At 37.8% G+C, this 19,976-nt stretch overlaps 4 protein-coding genes across 13 annotated transcripts; 1 reads left to right on the top strand and 3 right to left on the bottom strand.

The window, feature by feature from the left end:
• Positions 1–1,616: 1,616 nt before the first annotated feature.
• On the bottom strand, positions 1,617–6,140 carry LOC140787920 (uncharacterized protein ycf36). Its single transcript, XM_073136951.1, has 4 exons — positions 5,520–6,140; positions 5,417–5,445; positions 2,368–2,424; positions 1,617–2,110 (listed from the first exon to the last, which is right to left on the bottom strand). Exons 1-4 carry the CDS (start codon positions 5,998–6,000, stop codon positions 1,904–1,906), a joined length of 774 nt encoding a protein of 257 aa, XP_072993052.1. The 5' UTR covers positions 6,001–6,140; the 3' UTR covers positions 1,617–1,903.
• A 160-nt stretch (positions 6,141–6,300) lies between these two features.
• LOC140789900 (protein REVERSION-TO-ETHYLENE SENSITIVITY1) lies at positions 6,301–8,706 on the top strand. 8 transcript variants are annotated; one of them, XM_073139799.1, is made up of 4 exons: positions 6,301–6,428; positions 6,527–6,572; positions 7,222–7,593; positions 8,108–8,706. In XM_073139799.1, exons 3-4 carry the CDS (start codon positions 7,285–7,287, stop codon positions 8,525–8,527), a joined length of 729 nt encoding a protein of 242 aa, XP_072995900.1. In that variant the 5' UTR covers positions 6,301–6,428; positions 6,527–6,572; positions 7,222–7,284; the 3' UTR covers positions 8,528–8,706. The 8 variants fall into 8 exon arrangements, with proteins under 8 accessions (XP_072995900.1, XP_072995902.1, XP_072995903.1 ...); XM_073139801.1 differs by having other exon boundaries at positions 6,302–6,428; positions 7,225–7,593; XM_073139802.1 differs by having other exon boundaries at positions 6,302–6,436.
• Positions 8,707–8,832: 126 nt separating this feature from the next.
• Positions 8,833–12,950, bottom strand: LOC140789899 (probable ADP,ATP carrier protein At5g56450). Its single transcript, XM_073139795.1, has 2 exons — positions 12,371–12,950; positions 8,833–10,273 (listed from the first exon to the last, which is right to left on the bottom strand). The coding sequence occupies exons 1-2, from the start codon at positions 12,686–12,688 to the stop codon at positions 9,647–9,649; spliced, it is 945 nt and encodes a 314-aa protein (XP_072995896.1). The 5' UTR covers positions 12,689–12,950; the 3' UTR covers positions 8,833–9,646.
• A 704-nt stretch (positions 12,951–13,654) lies between these two features.
• LOC140789568 (heterogeneous nuclear ribonucleoprotein Q) lies at positions 13,655–19,316 on the bottom strand. 3 transcript variants are annotated; one of them, XM_073139326.1, is made up of 10 exons: positions 19,125–19,294; positions 16,820–16,920; positions 16,165–16,615; positions 15,970–16,086; positions 15,697–15,837; positions 15,344–15,517; positions 15,054–15,258; positions 14,799–14,959; positions 14,592–14,677; positions 13,655–14,032 (listed from the first exon to the last, which is right to left on the bottom strand). In XM_073139326.1, exons 3-10 carry the CDS (start codon positions 16,582–16,584, stop codon positions 13,915–13,917), a joined length of 1,422 nt encoding a protein of 473 aa, XP_072995427.1. In that variant the 5' UTR covers positions 16,585–16,615; positions 16,820–16,920; positions 19,125–19,294; the 3' UTR covers positions 13,655–13,914. The 3 variants fall into 3 exon arrangements, with proteins under 3 accessions (XP_072995427.1, XP_072995426.1, XP_072995425.1); XM_073139325.1 differs by having other exon boundaries at positions 16,820–16,923; positions 19,125–19,289; XM_073139324.1 differs by lacking the exon at positions 16,820–16,920 and having other exon boundaries at positions 19,125–19,316.
• Positions 19,317–19,976: the final 660 nt, after the last annotated feature.

Below are 19,976 nucleotides of genomic sequence, written 5' to 3'. Positions count from 1 at the left end.
TTTAAGTGTATAGTCAAAGCTGTTTGAAGCATTTCCTTTCATTCCTTACAAATTATTCATGCTGGTAAAGAAAATGGTCGGGCTTGTTAGGGTAACATCTATAAGAAAAGAAAAGAAAAAAGAAAAACATAAAAAGCGGATACCTTCATATGTTCGTGGCTTCTAGCCATCCTTTATCTTGTATTGATCATGAACTGATTAGAAATAATAGCAGTAGTAATAATTATACTACTACTACTATATAACTGATAGGAATCACGTTGGTGTCTTAGAACCAATAAATTAAGTTATTTCTGGAATTGCCAGGATATCAGATTTCTACTGCAAAAAATCAGGGAAAGGTCATTTAAAGCTTAGAATTATGTACTGGAACATAGGTACAACATCATGATCAACCTCTCAACAACGTTAACCCTTTCTAAATTGTGGTCCAACATAGCATTTTTAATGCATGGGTCTTTTATCTTGTGGTCCCTAAAATAAAAGGATGCGTCTAAAAGTTCTGATTCAAGAAAACAAAAAATTTCTACATTATAGTAGTGCAGATGTAAAATTGCAGAGGAAGATTATACACAGAATTAGCTCGAGTATTTGTTTAGAGATCATGAGTGAAGTTTCGGCTTGAGGAATTTTTTAAGAGTGTCATCCAGGTGGAAAATCCTTGAAAAAAATGTGCCATTGAATGTCGACTTCTGCTTCATATGGATTTTATACTAACAACTACAGAGAGAAGGATAATGAAAATTATGAGCTAAAATAAGTGGGCCTCTCTGTAATCACAGCTGTGATGTGGAAATAATGAAGGCAGAGCAGCAGAAGTAAAGACGAGCATAAGAAATTAAGAATTTGTCTGTATAGCTTACTCCAAATGGCATGTCACATGCTTCGCCCTCTCACTTGGGTAAGAAGGGTCATGGACCTCATACAATGTGACCTGGGACCACAGGTGCATACCTCTGCAGCCATGAATGCAACTTGTACTTGGTAATAATTTAACTCCTGCTGGGAACTCGCAATATCTATTCACCATTATACCTGTGGATATGTGAAGCCACACTTACTGGAAAGACGAGTTAGCTAGGAATCAAATGTCACTAAGCTGCAGAGAAGCCCTTAAGAATGAATCTCTCATTAGCTAATAAAATATTGTTGCATGTAGCCAAATCACAAACGTGATGAATCTCTCACCACTCAATAAAATATTGCTGCATGTAGACAAACCACAAAAGTGGGCATAGCCTGGAAGGGCTCCCAACCTAAATTTACAATCCCTATTTAATACATAAAGGCAGCAAGCTGCCATTTGGAAATAGCATCTAAATGACTCCCGGATATCTAGTGGCAAATAAAATGGTCCGAAGCATGAGTTATTATTACTAGTGGTTATAGAAGAACAATTACAGTAAATGATTCTGTGTATCTAACAAACGGTGCAAGCCAATTCAACATAGAGCGTGACAATCCACCAGGACTACACTGCCATTATCACATTTGCAAGAAAGACTCAGGAGAGTGAGTCTGTGACAAGATATATATACAAATATACAGTAAACAAATATCATTGCATGAGAATGGCAGAACATACAAGGAACTATCAACTAGAATTGCCAAAATGCTTTTGTCTTTTAAAGAATTTATATAGATATTGTAGATATATGTCAAACAAGTAAAACATTTCCCTGTACAATGGTATGTATGTACAACATTGTAATAAACTATTGCCCACTGGAAGTACCTTATAGGACTTCATAATCTGGGTGCATGAATTTACAGAGATAAGGTGACCTGAAGAACAAAAGAGTAACTGATGATTGCTAAATGCATGTTTGGAAAGAAATATCTGCTTCCTGTTTCTTTAAGTAGTTAATTAAGGAATGGAAAGTTTAAATTTCTCCTGCATGGTTTATGACAAATCAGGTTCACCACAGAAAGCATCAGGCTCAAATGACCTTGCTGAGGCATCACTGTACACTCCAGCTACAGCTCGTTCCCTGGCATCCTCTGGCGAATCCCTTGGGCTCTCAGCGTTGACAAAAAGGAGAACACAAACCACCAAGGATACTGCCAGACCTACTAATGTGAGCTTGACTCTGTTTAGCACAGGCTTTACCTGAGGTATAGGAAACAAATAAGGCACAAGAGAATGCTGGAAAATTGAATAAACAGATACATATTATTAAGACATTCATTTAGATCTACATAATACATGACTTAACATCTTTTATTAATGCTAGGTTTCAGAATACTGAAAATAAAAATTAGCTACTGTATAGTGCAGGATTCTACTTTACCCATCTACATATAAAAGAAAAAGTGTTTGGTAATATAAAAAAATCATTTATCCTACATTGTAATGGAAACACTTACAGAAAACGAACCCAGAAGCCGATCGCGGGCTAGAACTTCAGGGGTTTTCACCCATATCTGTCACGAATAGAGCACCATGTCAATGTCCAATGATTATGTTCTTTCCCAAGATTTATATGTTATATCCCATGTTTGTACTGCAAAAACATAATATATCTCTTCTCTGAAAATATCTTTGGCTCTAACGAGAATATGTCAACTTATAGGTGAGAATACAAGCCCTATGGTAGTAGGGACTAGGGACATTTCTCATGTATAATTCCCCAGGAATTTCAATTGCGCTTATGTCCATCACCATAGGAATTGAGTTCAAGCTTTCCCCAGCCCCTTCCCCCTTGGGGGATAAAGAAAGTGGAATGAGATCAGCAGTAGCTGTGCGTACTCGAGGACCATTAGGGAAAGAAAAGATTTTTCTCTCTAAGTAGTTAGACCGGCTATGGGTGGGTTGGTTATATACTGCGAACCTTTTGCCATATATTGCCTCCTAACTATAGATCAGATCAATCGGACGAGAAACTCAATTCCGCACTGCTGCTGAGTAAAGGGGCTAATTAAGAAATTAAATTATACAAATCAACAAACCGAGCAACAATACATGTGAAACTTGCACTCATGACTGACTGGAACTCTAAGGAATTCAGCTGATTCTTAAGCTGGGGGATGAGGACGGTTCAAGTTGAATAAAGGGATAACAAAGTCAAAAGGTAGAAACCAGGATGAGAATGCAATGTTAAAAATATGTCGGGTACGGGTGATTTCTTTCCTTTTTTTCTTTTTTCTTTTTTGTGAGTGAATAAAAGTTTACACTCTCAATCATGGATACTATGCCGACTAGCACGAATCAATACATATTGTGCTAGTGAATTATAGGCACCGATAAAGATGGAGTACCTTGATACTCCATGGCTACTCAAGTCGATGTGTGCCACTGCAAATTGAGTATATATTATTTTAAGCAAACCGAATTTGGAGTTTCTTTCATTCAATGTTAGCCACCGTTCACTTGTGGAATAGGAATTGCCTTATTTGAAAATAAGCCTCATTATTCTAGTGTAGTAATTAAACAACAACTTAGCTTCTTATGGTATATTAATTTATCATTCTCTCTCATCTTATTCCATAAAACTTTTAAAAAATAATTTAATAATAACCCACAATTACTATTTTACTCCTAGATTAGACATCACTTAATTACATATCACATTAGCTGTAGTTGAAATTCCTTTTCTCTTTCCTCTTTCTCTTGTCTTGAGTCACATAAATATACGATTATATTTGTACTGCAATGCAGTACAAAGGACATAAGTTCATATTGCCACGCACTACATAGTTATACATCCACACTGTCACACATTATATGATTATATGTCTTCATTGCCACGTACTACATAATTATATGTCCACACTGTCATGCACTACATGATTATATGTCTACACTACCACGCATTACATGGCTATATGTCTGCACTACCACGGACTATATAATTATATGCACACACTATCACGTATTTATAACTCTGTATTTATAATAAAGAATATTATAATCTCAGAAAAATATATATTATTACTATTTTACATCTAATTAAAAGTATTTTCATCATTTGGTATGAAACATTACCAATTCTCAATACAAATGCACACTAATGTTTTAATACCAACTTTATGCCACATCAAATATAATTATTACTTCTTATACTAGTATTCAACTAAATAATAGAATGACTTATACTGGTATTAGTTCTCTTCTGGTATTAAAAATTAGAATACTTATTCTAGAACCGACCTTATTCCACAAGTGATACTTTTTCAATTTTGGAATTCGAACTATATAAATTATACTTAAAATCAGAAATTCATGGAAAATTTTAGTTTTCTCCTAATTATTTGCCTTAACAAAGTGGATAAGAAAAAATTGGAAAAAAATATGAGTTTAAAAATTTTAATTATATGTGTGTCCTAATATCTAATATTAAATAACTTTATTTTAGCTCTAAAACTCATTTTAAGGGTCGACAAAGGTTTAAAGATTTTTCTCGACATGTCAAGACTATTTAATATGCCAAATGCATACTAGCTCAGCATGACACTCACCAATGATATGTGTACCATGCCGAGATAAGGTTGGCACACCCCATGCCACTAGCCCGACAATCTTTTCTCTCAGTACCTATTTGCAAATAAAAACATTTGATATGTTGATCCATCTTTTCTAGAGTCAGCAAATGGAAGGTGATTAATGGAAGATTCTTGACAATCGTTAGGTTTTAAACAAACTAATTGCATAGAAAAAAAAGGATGACCAATTTATATCAAATTTCATAAGTATTAGTCATTCAATGAATACTTTAATACAACTGACCCTCAAATTATTCCCACTGTATTATGCTCAGGCAACTAGCTTAAATGAAATGTGCTGAAGAGAACAACCCTGGTACGGGTTTACTCAGTACCAGGAAATAATACAATTGGAGAGAAAATGATCTCGTGAATTTACCAAGCCTATATTGAAATTCTAGTTTATTACTCATCCTCCTATTTTATCTATATTATCTGCCAAATTCTAAGCTCAGCATCCATCTGATTGGAGATGAGTTGATAGTAATCTGTACTTTACTTTACAATGGCTGTAGGGTCCTATTGGCACTATTTTAGATGATGGAATAGATGAATGCCTCACCATCTTAGTGAGCGAGCAGCACATGCGTCTGGCAAATCATGCTTAATCACCCATTTACTCATCCAGAAGCTCAGCTCATGTGGGCTAATACATAGTTAGTACCTTGGTGCATAAAAGCTAAAAGGATCTTTAGTTGGTATAGAATATTGTTAACAAGAATGACCAAATGGTTTAATTGCTCATTTGTGTTACAACATCTCCATCTCCATCGCAACCAATGATATCTCAATCCTTTAGTCATTTCACGAATAAAATTTAAGCTGATACATTTGACTTCCTACTGCACTTTAGAAATCGAAATTAACAGCGAGAATTTATCAAATTATACTCGAGCAGATCATAACATGAAAAGAAAGTGCAGGAGAATCTTACTTGGCCATCGTACCATCCCGTCTCCTCATCTGCAACAAGCAAAAACAACTATAAATTAACCAAAGAATTTAAAAGAAAAAGATTACATATGTTGATATCATACACTCCACCGTGGCACTGAGCAAACGATTGCCAACGTAGGCCCACCCGAGGTACATCCGCAGCACGACGAGCGTGACGGCGACGAGCCCGGTGGACACGGAGCCCAGGCTTAACCGGAGGCCATCTGCCTGTGGATCGGCGATGACTCTGGTGCCGAAGGCAGCGACGGGGAATCCGACGAAGAGGGCGAAGGCTGCGCCGGTGGCGACGAGGCGAGAACTATAAAGCCGGATGTCGGCGACGGCCCAGGAGAATGGGACGGAGGTGGAAAGGGATTGGTATTCGTTCACGGGCTGCTGCTCCGGCGGAACCGGGCACTCCGTCTCCGGCGGGCTTCCGTTGCGGAAGGAGGATGAGGAAGCAGAGATGGTAGAGAGGGACTTCTTCTTCTTTGTCGTCGACGATCTAGGATTAGGGTTAAGAGAGAGGAGTTTAGTGGTCGGGAGAGGGGGGAGGAAGAGAGAGGAGAGAGAAGAAGCCATGGAAGGAGGAGCAGAGAATCCGATCCAACGGACAACCTATATATAAGGTTCCATTTTGTTCACTCTTTTTACTCTCCGATGATATCTACCGAGGCAAATACCACTCTAAAGAGTTCCAACTCTACGGCCCAAAACGGCCCAAATGATTAGAAGATCAAGCTTAGTACTATTATCTCACTCGGACGGATGAGATCTATTGTCTAACAGAATCAACGGCTGATCACTCTACTTCTAGAGGTGGGACCCATGGACCAATAGTTGCTTGAATTTTAAAACTGCCCAAGCGTGGATCGGTGTGTCCACTGTACCAGGTTCATGCATCTTCCCCTCCTTTTCTCTTCCCTCTCCACCGTCACCACTGCCTCTGTTGCTGTCTTCGATGGCAAAGCCCTAATGGAATTGATGTGACTCTATCAGCTTATCCAAAGGTTACTAGGTTACTTCTCAAATTGGTCGTTTGATATGGTGCTTGTTGGTATATGTAGCTTTTGGGTGGATTAGATGGTACGTGTTTTTATTTGTTTAGGAAGCGTGGTTGGATCGGAGGAAGGGGGCATAGTTGCGGTTCTTTGGTAAGTAGTGAATCGGAAGTTTTTATCTGTCGTGAGGTGTTTGATTTTATCTCTTAAAGAGGCTATTCCATGTTTCTGGACCATATGACTGTGGATTCATTGTGAACAAAAATTGGTTTGGTAATGTTGGTATTCGATGTTCTTGGTTGCTTTAGTTCTCATTTACTAGGATACCTTTCCTTGTGCTTGTGGTGGCATTGGAGTCTAAATAGTGTTGTCAAATCCCTACAAATTGGTAATAGTACTAAAATTGAGTTGAGATTCCTGATAGACATGCTGTACTGTAATCTTGTTTATGTTAGAATCTATTTCTATTTTCTATTAAAGATGCTTTTTTTTAAAACTTTTGTCCCTTACATGAGTTGAATCATGGGCAACGTTCAAATTCATTTGTTTTCTCCATCGAAGTTCGTCAACTGACCCAAAATCTCTAGTCTTATTTGAACGGCTTCCTATTATGAGAATTGTTTGATGAAATACTAAAACCTGCAAATTATCTACAAAAGCCTCCATCCTTCAAATTGATAACTGCTTCCTATCTGCTGATTTCTGGATCTTGTTTCATTTGTGTGGATTCTTTTCTCTTGTGGATATAGAAGCACAACTTTTGGAGTTTAGGAAATTTTGACAGAAATGTTTCTTCTGTCAGAAGAAGTCTGTTTGATGTCGTATACCTCAATGGTATTAAATGGAACAATCTGAAGAAAGGTAGATGTCCCTAAGAGTACTTACTCTGATGGAGCTTGAAGCTGCTGTCGATAGCAGAGATGCCAATTCTTATCAAGGGATGCACGGGAATCTCTGGCCACTTGATGAAGTAGATCCAAAGAGGGCAAAATACCCTTGCTGCATAGTGTGGACTCCTCTTCCGGTAGTTTCATGGTTGGCTCCTTATATAGGCCATGTTGGAATTTGCCGGGAGGATGGAACAGTTCTGGATTTTGCAGGTTCAAATTTTGTGAACATAGATAGTTTTGCATATGGTGCAGTTGCCAGATATCTTCAACTTGACAGGAAGAAGGTATAAGTCATTTCAAAGTTTACAGTTTTATAGGAAATCAAAATAATTCGTGCTTTATTCAAATTTAGAGTTTCTGTATTATACCTTCTCCCATACTGTGCATGTTTGCAAAATAGTCACAAAAAAAAAGCTGTAGTCTGCAAGAAATCATTTAGCAAATCAACTTTACTCCATTGCAGAAGTCAAGTAACAGATTCTCTCTCTCTATATATTTATATAGATATAAATGGATGTATGTATTTAAGTCGTCTGTTTATGGGTGCTGCATGTTTATATGTTTGGCTTGATATATTCTCTTCTGGATGCAGAAAGCTGTATAACAATTCTTTTTTTTTCTTCCTTGTCAAATAAAAGTTTTCTTTCCCTTATAAAAATGATTGGAATGTTTTCTTTTTAGAAATTAGACTTTTCTCTTTATGTTAATCTTTGAAGTCCGGAGCTTCTTTGATTTTTGTTAGCAATAAGGGGATATCTCTATTTATTCTTAAAAACCTTTTGTTGGATGTCTGCACAGTGCTGCTTTCCTCCAAATCTAGGTGCGCATGTCTGTGAACAATCCTACAAGCATGCAGAACAAGGGACAGCGATTTCATGGGATGATGCTCTGCGATCGAGCATGCAGCATTTCCAGCACAAGTACTACAACCTCTTCACCTGTAACTGCCACTCATTCGTCGCCAACTGCCTGAACCGGCTTGCGTACGATAGATCTCTAGGATGGAATATGGTGAATTTGGCCCCTCTCATCCTGTGGAGGGGGAAATGGGTGGATTGGATGTCAGTTTTTCGAGCATTCTCTCCTTTCGTCACAGTGCTATGTATTGGAATTCTGATGGCTGGTTGGCCTTTCCTAATTGGAATGGCAGTATTCTCCTTTCTTTTGCTCGGTTGGTTTCTTTGTGGGATATATTGTGTTAAAGGTCTGATCGTTTGACTCCAAGGTCAGTCGAAGTTTGCTTTTACATGCAAGAATTATGGATGAAATCTTGGTGCTCATTACTTTGGTATTCTGTAAATTGTTTGATTTCAATCTGGCAAATTCTTCTTATGTTCTGAGCTTGATGTTTGTATAAGACTTTCATCTTTAGGAACAATGTGAGTCTTCTTGTAGCATACTAGTATCCGAATTCTGAACTTTACTCAGTAGTGTTAAACAAGTAATATTATTGGCACTGCTGCAGTGGTGCCCCATTGGGCCATTGCAGACGAGCATCCACAATATCACGCGTAACAAGAACATAAAAGATTTTCCTGCCACTTTTATAGAACAAGAGCTTTTTTCGGTAGAAAAAGCAAAAGTACGACCTCAAAAGAGAGCACAAAAGTATGTTAGGTATCTGAAAGGATGCTCTCAGTATCCCTATACAAAATGCTATGTAAAGAACTGGAAAAACAGTCAACCTATAAGGATGAAAAACTTTGAACTCTGCCCAGATCTACTAACCAATTTGTAGCCTGTCTCTCTAAAGCAGTAGAGAGACTAAAGCAGTAGAGAATGATTACATGCTGGAAATTAGACATAGGGCATTGGTAAGGGACTCGAGTCAACCTTAACTGAGATTTTTCGAAAGCCAAGCTAGTTGGCTTTGAGGAGAGCTAGTTTAACTGCAAAAGCTACTGCATGGAAAGGATCTGAGACAAGGATGCTAGTAGCAGCAGGAACAGCAGGCGACCTGCCCTATCCTTGCCGATAAACCCAACCCCCGCCTTTAGATCACGATAGGAGGACCGATAGGAGTTTACCTTGATATCCTCTCCTTCACGTGGCTTCCAATGAGGTTCAAAACCAAGAGACGTTTTCAAGAAAGAGTATCATGTACATCTATCTGTTAGTAAATGGAAGGGGGAAAAAATTGAGTCATCTGTTACAAAATGATTCAGCCGTATCCTGTACCTTGGGTCTAGCTCTCTGTAGGGTCAAATTGTTATAACCGCAGAATCCATCCCAGTTCATGAACATTTTCACCTAATCTTACAGAATGATCCTGCTGTATTGTGTACCATGAAGTCTAGCTCCTTATGAGTTCAAAATGTGGTGAAAAAGAACTTTCTGTTAGAATCCACCCCAGTCCATGAGCTTTTTCACCTCATCATACAAAACCAATATAGCAGCTGCTCCAGTACCTCTAAGCATATTAGATACCGCTCCACGGTAGAATGAAGTCATCCCCTCCATCCTATATATCTTCTTCCAGCAATCTAAGGTGCTACCGTAAACCGGCTTCTCCATTCCAGATTGCATCATCATCCTCCTCCGCACTGTATCCAGTGGATAAGAAACAAATCCTGCCGTAGTGGTGACTGCCTGTGCTGCCATCCACCGCTTCCACAAGGCTGAGTCCTCTGATATCAGAACATCTTTAACAGTGTCAAAACCTCCAAAATACAAGCCACGATGGACAACCATCCCATGGAGCGACGCAGGTAAACCTCTATAGATACCCTGAATGCCATCTGTCCTGTAGATTGTTCGGAGGAAGTGGCTAATGCCCCTGAATTGGCGGGAGTCAGTCCTGCCGATGTCAGCTGCTAGGCGGGTATGAGCGATGTCAAGTGGGTAAATGATGACTAGAGTCGTACAACCTGCTGCAGCCCCTGCCATGAAGTTGGTGGCTGCAACTGACGTGAATCCATTGCCTGCCGATGTCTCTCCACCTTTTAACATGGTCCTGTACAGATCCTGCAAGAACAATGCAATGTACTTACAGCTTATAGGCAATGACAACTTGCAGTACACACCAAGATATCTAATTAATTTTCTTTGTGATAAGTTGGATCCACTAGATAGTCCCATTAGTTAACATCAGAAGTTCACAAATATAAGATGAACCTTGAGACATTGACAAGAGTCTAAGCCAAAACAAAATGTGAAGCCACAGCAACAAACATGCTAAGTTCATAGTTGGGCTTCATCATGTATCATGCATTTCCTGTCACCGAGCCTTCTAATAGGATGTGGGATGAGTAAAATGTTGATAACTTGCTAAAATTTGTACCATACGTTTGGGAAGAAACCTTAGAATAACATCAATTAGAAAAAAATAAAATGTGAAGATCATTTTCTAAAGCATGACATATATACCTATATAATCTGTGATCCTATTTATTTGTAAAAAAATCAAATGATGGGCTTCCAATATATAAACTAAACAAATTTTTTAGAGATCTGGGTACCTCCTGAAAATAATACCATATCTCATTCCAAAACTTTCCAGACATTTCCAATGACATCTAATGCATATACTTGACCAAAGAGGTCAATAAAATTGTTTTTGAGCTAAGGAATTTTTACATGACCAAAGTTTTTAATCTTTTGATTTCACACATTTCCTCAGTAGGCAACTTCAACTAACAATTCCTTCCACTTTAAGTTTCTGAAGTAAAACAGGGAAGTCTCCAGTTGAATGACTTGGTGAATCTTTCTCAACCCACTGATAAATCACTGAAGCAGCCACCTTATTAAGAACTTTAATAGCAATCAAAACGTTCAGAGGATTAGGCATGCAAATATCTTTTCTCCTTACCAGCATATACATACTTTTGGTACAAAGGACAGGAAAATGAAAGGTAACAAATTAAGAGAAGGATTTTATAAAGTTCCTAAATTTAAAAAAGACCAAGGGGCTGTAATATATTGCAGCTCCGAATAGGAGCTCAAAAGAATCAGATACACATAAAAACCTCTGTAGAATAGAAGATATGTCATCTGCAGCAGCCTCTACAGGAAAAAATACCCGATTTTCCACCTTGAATCATGCAAGTTCTTTTAGTAAAGATAAACTCGTACTCCAAAATAAATGACTATGCTGGACAAAGAGAGCGGGATAACAAATAAACATAGGAACAATTAAATGAATATCAAAATCCCAGACAAAAAGGAACTGCCAATACAAGGTCTCCATATTAAATGCACTATGCAGCTAAGTTCAAACTTCCTAAATATGAACACAGTATAGTTTCAAACTTTCAATAATGTAAACCTGTCAAAAGCATTGGTGTATCTCTAACACCAAAAATAAAACATCAACTGTAGAACACAACCCTACTCAAAATACCAGTAGTCATCCTAAATGACCTGAACAACCTATCGACCTTGTTCCCAACTTGCTTTGTAGTACTTCAATTTTATACTCACAATTATAATGAACAAGAATCTTTATTTTATTCTTTCAAAAGACAAAACAGGTTTTCATAATGTAGCTAAAACAAAAAATATTTCTCCAATCCAAATCAGCGATCTAAGATGACAATAAACAAATAGAGAATCTCTTCTAATTATAGTAGGTCAACCAGAACACCACTTACAAAGTGAATGGATGTCTCGCATGTTTCTTATTGGTGCTAGAGCATCATACTGTTTTGCTTAAAGAAATCTAAATATGTGATTACCAACATTAAGTTTCATGATGAGAACTCATTTTTAGAGCACTGACCGTAGACAAATTGTGGATAACTTAGGCCATGAACTTTCACACATATCAAACTCGCATGGAAAACCCTCCATTAAATGCCAAAACATACATCTTAACTTGAGCTGTTTAAGCTTGCGCAAGATCTAACAGCATCGCATACATCTTAACCGAAGCAATAGAAAACTAATAACATTCTACTTTCCCTTCCGCTTATCGTCTACAATTTACATACCAATCCAATTCAATCCAATCCAATTATTAAGGAAACCACATCCAAACGAAAATTTCATCAAAGATAGCGCATCATTAGCAAGAACCGAAACAAGAAAGTGGCGGTTAGGGTATTAATCGCTAGTAAGCATCACCTTAAGGGAGAAGTTGAGCGCGACGGAGGGGTAGTAACGGAGGACGCTGGTCCCATTCCCGCGCCACAGAGAGAGCACGCCCTCGTCCCGAACGGTGCGGGCAACGCAGTCGATGAACCCCCGGAAACGGCGGCGGCGGCCGAGGAGCGCGGCGTTCCCTTCCTGCGTCTGGAGGAGGAGCTTCGCCCTCTCGATCGGCGCCACCACCGTGTGTACAATCCCTCCCATCACCGCTCCCGCCACTAGATCCCTCTCGAACTCCCCCAACAACCACTTATTCCCTCCTCCGCCGCCTGTCCTACTACTCATTTCCTCCATTCTTTCCGCTCTTCTTGGATTTCTTCTTTCCTCTCTTCTCTCGCTAAGGAAAGGGAAGCAGGGAAGAAATAAAGTGAGATTTCCAAGTATGGGCGGGGGTTTATTGCAATTTGGGTGTAACGAATCGAGCGGCACGCGACTCGGGGATGGCGGTCCGCCAGCCAGTGCTCAGTTACTGCTCACCCATATACGAATCACACTTGCGAGTCGCGAGTCGCGAGTCGCGAGTCGCGACGACGAACTTCAAACTTTAAGATTCGGGGATTGGGCTCTTCGGAGACTTCGGACTCATCATCACCAATATATATACTAGTAAATGAGCTGACATGTGAGTAGACATAAGTTGTCAGTATCTTATGTCTATTGGTACGAATGGCTCTGGATGGGTTTCAAGTGAAGAAGGATTTATCCCATGCTTAGGCAAGTACAAAAAGTAAGCAAGGAACAAAGGAAGGGATAAAGTACAGCAACCAAAAAGAGAAGAAAAGTGGAGAGAAGTTTGGATGAGGTACGTCTCTTAAAGAAATAAAAGAAAGAAAAAACTTGGTATTGTAACACAACCGTGGTCCTGTCTATACGCATGCCTATGGCTTGTAAAGTCCTCTCTTCCTATCCTATTCATTCAATATATCCCTCGAAATTGAAATTCGACGTGGATGCTTCAACTAATCTGAACCATTTCTTTTAATACTGAAATGACGAAAATACTAATTAAGACTACTAAATATAAAGGATGGCTTGTCATATCAAAACTTTCTGTGAATGATGAACTTGGCATTAAAGACGATCCATAAACAAGTTAATCTTGTCATTCACAACTATCGTTCAGATTTACACCAAGCTGTTTTCACATATGTTAGAAACTAAGTTCAATCTTTATCTGGTAAAATTCTTGCTCACACTTTGAAAATGCATCATCAACTATAATTCTGCCATAACAAGAACAATGAGCAAACCGTACATATATTTGGCCCTTCACAGGAGAAGCTGCTTTTATATCCAGGAATCTCAACCAGAACATGACCTAATATCATTGTACATAAAAGTAGCTGGTTAAGTAAAATAAACACTAAGAAAAACAAGCGCCTGTTAGGATGTAATCTGGCATGTACTAATAATCTTCCTCCCATTAAGTTGTACATTATAAAAGGTGCTTAATGTTTGACTTCAATATAAGGCCTATAACAGTGCTGAGCAACCTTTTCTGCTCAGAAAATCACATGCAATCAATATGGGTGAAACCTACGCCCACGGCTAGTGTCATTGCCTCTCCGTCCCCCACTAGAGCTGCCACCCCGATTACCACCTTGCTGCGATGCGCCTATGGTTGCCCCAGGTTGCTGCCTGCAAATTTTATAAGTTTATGTAAATGTTATGGAACTAGTAACTTTCTGTTTTCCACCAATAATACAAATTATAAGACTGGAGCTACTGTATACTGTCAAGTGCAAAAAACAGCAGTACTCCATAAACAACTGGATCAAAACAAAGTTTGCATTTAACAGAAGCTCAGAAGAAATGTGTTTGATAGATCCAGCAAATAAAGGAATAAAAAAACAAAAACATTTCAAAAGTCACCAGAACCGACTATAAGTACCGCTCTGTAACCCTTGACTAGTATTTGCACCGTTGCCTAGGTGACTTTGAGGTATCATTCTTGTTTAATACAAATTCCACATATCAAATTGTTCAGTTTTATTTAATGCAAAATCCACATTCAAATTGTTCAGGATGGCTAATAGCTTAGAGGCCTTAAACATTCCCTGAACATGTTTTTTTGGCTTTTTGCCCATTTTCTGTATGTTGAATTAATATAATTCGTCGCACATCTTTCTTAGTTTATCTTAATACTTAATAGGGTTTAGTCAATATAACAAAAATAAATATGTTCTATCATACTTACAGTACATAACCAAGTCTTCCATCAGGTAATATCATCGGCACCATTGCCATGGCAGCAGGACTCTGGCCCCTTCCATAGATCATGGGCTGCAAGAATCAATATAATAATAGAACAAAAAGTGATAAGCAATTTGCCAAGAACAAGTATTAGCATTGGACTAAAACAAAGCAATAATCTGAGTTTATAAGCAAGAGGAAACTACTATACTTGTCCAAGTCCGGGAGCTAGGGCACCATAACCACCTCCCATTACACCATATCCAATACTAGTTGGATAATTTGGCAGCAAAGGGCCTTTTTGAGCATTAGACCCTGATTCAACCTTCTTATCTGATGGAGGCTTTGCCAGAGAACAATCAAGAACATCGCCTATCCAGAAATATGGAGCCAAGCTTAGGATGTGCTATAAAAATCTAAAGCCAAACAAAACAAAGGATGTAGAATAGCAAGCACTAAAACTCACCATCAATTTCATATCTCTCAGTGTCCTTAATTGCTTTCATAGCCATTGAGCGCTCCTTAAAATGCACAAAACCATACCTCTTCTGATGTCCAGACTTCGCAGGTGGCAACACCACCTTAGTGATTTCTCCGTGGTGTTCGAACAGCTTTTCCAGCTGATCTTCAGTCACATTCTGAGGCAGATTCTTCACATAAATTGCCTTTACCTAGAATATGTTGACCAGCAGAAGGGCATGTCACAAGGTGCTTAAGTGAGGTACAATGTCATAAAACAAAGGTATTAACTAAAACCTGAGAACTCGTAGAAGAATCGTCATTCCTGGGGTCAGCCCAGCTGACTGTGGGGGAATTAGAATCAAGCTTGAATTTTGGCATAGACATCTTCTTTCTTGAGTATTCAGCACATGATTGGTTGTAATATTCAATAAATGCATAGCCACGATTCCGGCTAGAATTTTTTGGATCCTGTAGTTACGAACAAGAATCATATAGCAGAATACTTACAGGAAAGTATACGCATGCGTTAACAATTTAATGTGATACCAACATACCAACTATCATCAACTTACATACTTGTTCGTGAATCAGGTTTTAGTAACAAAGATAATACATAAAAAACAGAAATAAAGCAGATTCTAAAATACCTTCATCAAGTGCACATTTGTAACTCCAGGACCAACCTTCATCACCGCCTTCTTCAAATCATCCTCCATCCAATTTTTAGGAATATTACCAATGAATAGTCGATGTTTTGCTTGAGATGATGAGCACTTAATCTTCTTCCTCTGCCAAACATTGCCCACCCATAATGAAATTCAGCACAAGAAATCCCAAGAAAAAAAGATAAAAAGTGAAGTTAAGAACATCAAAGCAAATATATAATTTTTCAGAAAAGAAGCAACTATTACAATTATTACCATAAATTCAGTATTATTCAAATCTTCAATAGCCTTGGCAGCCAGATCTTTAGTTCTGAAAGTAACAAAGGCATAACATTTGTTGTCTGATGAATCCTTACTTTTCATCATCCTAACCTGTCATTTTCAATAGCTATTAAATAGTTTATCCAAACCGCAGAAACAATCTATGGCATGAAAAGAGGGCCAACTCACCTCAGTTACCTCACCAACAGACTCGCAGAAACATTTTAAGTCATCTGCCGATGCATCACGAGGAAGGCCGCCGATATAAACTTCTGAGCCATGAGGAGGAAGAGCAAGGAGTTCAGCATGTTTTTTCCTTTCATCCTCATCCATTTCATCATCTTTCATGATATCATCTTTGACATTAGCAATTCCATCAACATCAGCGGCAGTCTCTTCTTCCTCCTCATGCTCCTCTTCTTCCTCCTCTTCAATAACTTCCTCTTCTTCCTCTTCTATTTCCTCGACTTCTTCCTCAACTTCTTCATACTCAACCTCTTCTTCCATCATCTCCTCATGTTCATCATTGGGGACTTGGTCCTCAGGCACAAAAGGCTTTACAGGTTCAGCTGGCTTTGCAGCTGCTGCAGTTGCTCTCGTCCTCGGCATTTTATGAATCTAAAAGAAGCTTGCAAGGCAACTGTGTTCAAAGCACAGCAGCCAGAAGCAATTCGAGAGGAACCATGAAAAAAAGAAAGGGGGAAAAAACAGAAAGGCCAAAAGGAGTTGAAAAGTAAGAATCTCAATTCAAGCCAAGCCATGGTATGGCAACGGAGTTTCAACGTGGAATGGGAAACAATAGTATTAATAAAAAAAAGAGACAAGCAAGAGAAAGTATCTCAACTCAAAATGACGTCAAGAGGATGATGCAAAAGTCATGAAGAATTTCCTGATATTAGATACCAAACTGAAGTCCGACATGTAACTGCTGGTTTAATTGCAAAACTACTTATGTTCCCAATCAATGAATCAGAGAAGAAAAGAAGACAAACAGAGAAAAATGTCAATGTGAGATGCAAGCAAAGCACACTAGCTAGAAGAAAGAATAAATTCTGCAACCAAATCTGCAATTTGGCAGGATAAAATAATTGGTTCACTTCCATCAAAAAGCAATGTTAACTTGCTAAATTAAATAATGATGTAAAATTAGCATAATATTTTTACAGAATGATATTTCCATAGCAAGGGAATGTCAATGAATAGGATTACACGCACAATACTGGTAGAAAGAGAAATTTTTTTAATTAATCACAGTTGTGTGCTTTCGGACAAATCAAAATAACAGCATATCACCAACATAAATGTCGCTGCAGCAAGATGATTACCCATATAAGAAAATAGGAGTAAAATCACAGAATAACAGTAGCAATCATAAGGCAAATCTTGCTCTCATAGTATAATGACAAGAAAATTAAGGATAAAACAACAAAAAAGCACTACAAGGAGCGAGAAGAGTGATTAATAAAGAGCAAGTACTCCCAGCTTGTACTACGCCTTAATCTACCATGAAAACCTCACAGATTGCCTTTAGGCTTGGGATTAGACAGTAAACAAGAAACAACTAGAATTATCAAATAGTAAATTAACACCTTCGTTGCAGATTCACCAAATCCACCAATTAAGCGGATCTATAAACCAAATGTGACATCATCAACTCCAGCATTTTAGTTTCCACTAAACAAATAGTCCTAAAGACCCAACTTTAACTTTCTTTTCGCCACAAACCAAAACATAAAACCCTAAATTTGTCCAATTTTACTTGCTTCGGCCATAATGCACTTGCCCAAGAACCACAAACATCTAGCGTCACTTAATCACATAAATCCTCCTAAATGGACTAATTCTACTATAAAAAAATCTTGTCCTTTCGAGAGACTAAACAACTCGAGCAAGCAAGGACTTCGTAAAGATATCAAGACCAGTAAATATGAGAAGATTTTCAAATAAGGTAGGTCAAGGGAAAAAAAGAGGAAGCAGGCCTCACCTAAGAAGCGAATTAGAGGAGATCTAAGTTGATGCGAGTTTGCAAAAGTTGAAGGTTTAAGGCACCAAAACAACTACTAGAGGAACCCTAGAGCTCGAAAGGGATTGAACAGGGTTCAAAATTCTGACACTACCCCTACTTAGAGCGGAACCATATTGAAGCGTCCAATAAATGGTCATCATCATTGACCACCTAGGGCCCACCTTTTTGGGTGGCTAATTTAGAAATTTTAAATAATCAAGGGCGAGAAGTAGGGGTAAAAACGGACCGGTTTAAACCATATCCTAAGTAAACGGATACGGATAATTTTCAAATAAATATTCGGATAATTTTCGAATACTGATCGGATCTTAAACGGATACAGATTGAATCGTAAATGAATTAAAACCTTTTATTTAGACACAATTAACATAAAATACTAAGAGTTTCAAAAAAAGTATCACCCCCTACTTATAGGTTATCATAATTTCAAATATATAGCTGAAATATAAACTACAATGTTTTCAAAAGTGCTGAAACTATTTAAAGTGAGATCAATAGTTTCATCTTAGTAAATGCTGAACAAAATTTAGATGGATCAATAGTTTTGTCTCAGTAAGTACTGAATAAAGTTAAGATAATTATTTTAACCTCAAGATTCATCAAAGTTAAGATAACTGATGACCTTAGTTATAAACTAGACGTTGCTGATATTAAGACCAAAATAAAGATAATTTAACTTAAATCAAGATAGTAATTTATAGTTATAAAAAGCAACTCATCTTTAATCCATTGAAGCAAGGAATTGTAAGCTGGGTAACCGATAACAAGCATGTCCCATCATCTAATTTCCTACAGTAACTGACCCAAAGCCCTTCAACAATTTCTTTACTCTACTTAAGGTGAATCAGAAATATTAGCAGCCTTCACCTTCTGAAGTGTCACATACATTTCCATTTACTTTGGCTATACACCAGGTTTCTTAAAATCCACGGGTGAAAGAAACAATGCCATATGGCAACCATTATAGTTAAGCATATAAAATGCATGTTCCTGCTTTGTAGTTGCAAGCAAACGAGAAGTATCCTATAACTTTAACAACTAGATCATCGAGAACTTGCATACTAGATGATTCGAAGTCTATACGATGAATCCTCCAAAAATAAGAGGTGTTGTGGTGTAATACCTTCCTATCGTTACCGGTGAGGTTGGTGAAGAAGAGGTCGAGGAGGAAGGAGGCGGAGCTTGGTGATGATGGCGGAGAGGCGATAGCGGCGGAGGGCCGGAGAAGTGATGGCCGATGGAATGGTTTTTTCACTTTTTGGTGGAGGCAGCGGATGAAATGCGATTTGGGGAAAGAGAAGGGGTAGATATGGGTAGGGTTAGTGTTAGTGGTAGTGGGTTGGGTTGTGCAATTTCATGCAGTTAAACGGATGTCCTTTATTCGGATCCGAATCCGATAGAATTAATAGTACAATGAATTTTTTATAAAATACTATCCCCGGATTCAAATTTGGATCCAAACTTTTATTAGAAAATATATGTATTCAAATCGGATAGGACTTTTTTATTCGTATTAGATCCGATAACAGGTTTGGTTAAACTTAATCCGACTCATTTTCACCCTATTTAAAAGTAATTATATAACTATCATTCCTTATAACTTCCATCCTTAAAATAAAAAAATAAAAATTTAAAAAAAAAACCTCTATTAAAAATTTTGTTAAAAAATTAAAAAAAAAACTAACTAATTAGATGGATAAAATGCTTTTACTATTTATTTTTCTCTCCTATTAGAGTGGACTTTTGAAGAAGTAGAGATAACTAGTTTAGAGTTTTATTATCCTAGACCACTAGAGAAGAAGATAAAAGGGATATGTAAGAAAAAGGGATGCATTTTTATCTATCGATTAAGTTGGTCAAAATTATAAAATTATTTATATCAAAATTTCTAATTAAATATTTATTTATTTATTTATTTGAAGGGCGTCATGATATAAATAACCCTTATTTAATATCAAAATCGACTGTATCTTTT

Source organism: Typha latifolia, chromosome 5 (assembly GCF_019914945.1).
Source record: "Typha latifolia isolate L0001 chromosome 5, TyphaL0001v2, whole genome shotgun sequence".
NCBI classification, from domain to species: Eukaryota; Viridiplantae; Streptophyta; class Magnoliopsida; order Poales; family Typhaceae; genus Typha; species Typha latifolia.
The sequence above is the reverse complement of the archived record's forward strand: the minus strand, read 5'-3'. Positions and strand labels throughout refer to the sequence as shown.

What these genes read in the sequence shown, in the direction of transcription:
- LOC140789900 (XM_073139799.1), top strand. Translation starts at nt 7,285, where the DNA reads ATGTCCCTAAGAGTACTTACTCTGATGGAGCTTGAAGCTGCTGTCGAT. An exon ending in TTCAACTTGACAGGAAGAAG is followed by an intron (nt 7,594 to 8,107) that starts GTATAAGTCATT and finishes ATGTCTGCACAG; the next exon opens with TGCTGCTTTCCTCCAAATCT.
- LOC140789568 (XM_073139324.1), bottom strand. Translation starts at nt 16,584, where the DNA reads ATGCCGAGGACGAGAGCAACTGCAGCAGCTGCAAAGCCAGCTGAACCT. An exon ending in CTGTTGGTGAGGTAACTGAG is followed by an intron (nt 16,087 to 16,164) that starts GTGAGTTGGCCC and finishes TGAAAATGACAG; the next exon opens with GTTAGGATGATGAAAAGTAA. An exon ending in TAGCTCCCGGACTTGGACAA is followed by an intron (nt 14,678 to 14,798) that starts GTATAGTAGTTT and finishes TGATTCTTGCAG; the next exon opens with CCCATGATCTATGGAAGGGG.
- LOC140789899 (XM_073139795.1), bottom strand. Translation starts at nt 12,688, where the DNA reads ATGGAGGAAATGAGTAGTAGGACAGGCGGCGGAGGAGGGAATAAGTGG. An exon ending in CGCTCAACTTCTCCCTTAAG is followed by an intron (nt 10,274 to 12,370) that starts GTGATGCTTACT and finishes TTGTTCTTGCAG; the next exon opens with GATCTGTACAGGACCATGTT.
- LOC140787920 (XM_073136951.1), bottom strand. Translation starts at nt 6,000, where the DNA reads ATGGCTTCTTCTCTCTCCTCTCTCTTCCTCCCCCCTCTCCCGACCACT. An exon ending in CGGGATGGTACGATGGCCAA is followed by an intron (nt 2,425 to 5,416) that starts GTAAGATTCTCC and finishes TATTCGTGACAG; the next exon opens with ATATGGGTGAAAACCCCTGA. An exon ending in GGCTTCTGGGTTCGTTTTCT is followed by an intron (nt 2,111 to 2,367) that starts GTAAGTGTTTCC and finishes CCTATACCTCAG; the next exon opens with GTAAAGCCTGTGCTAAACAG.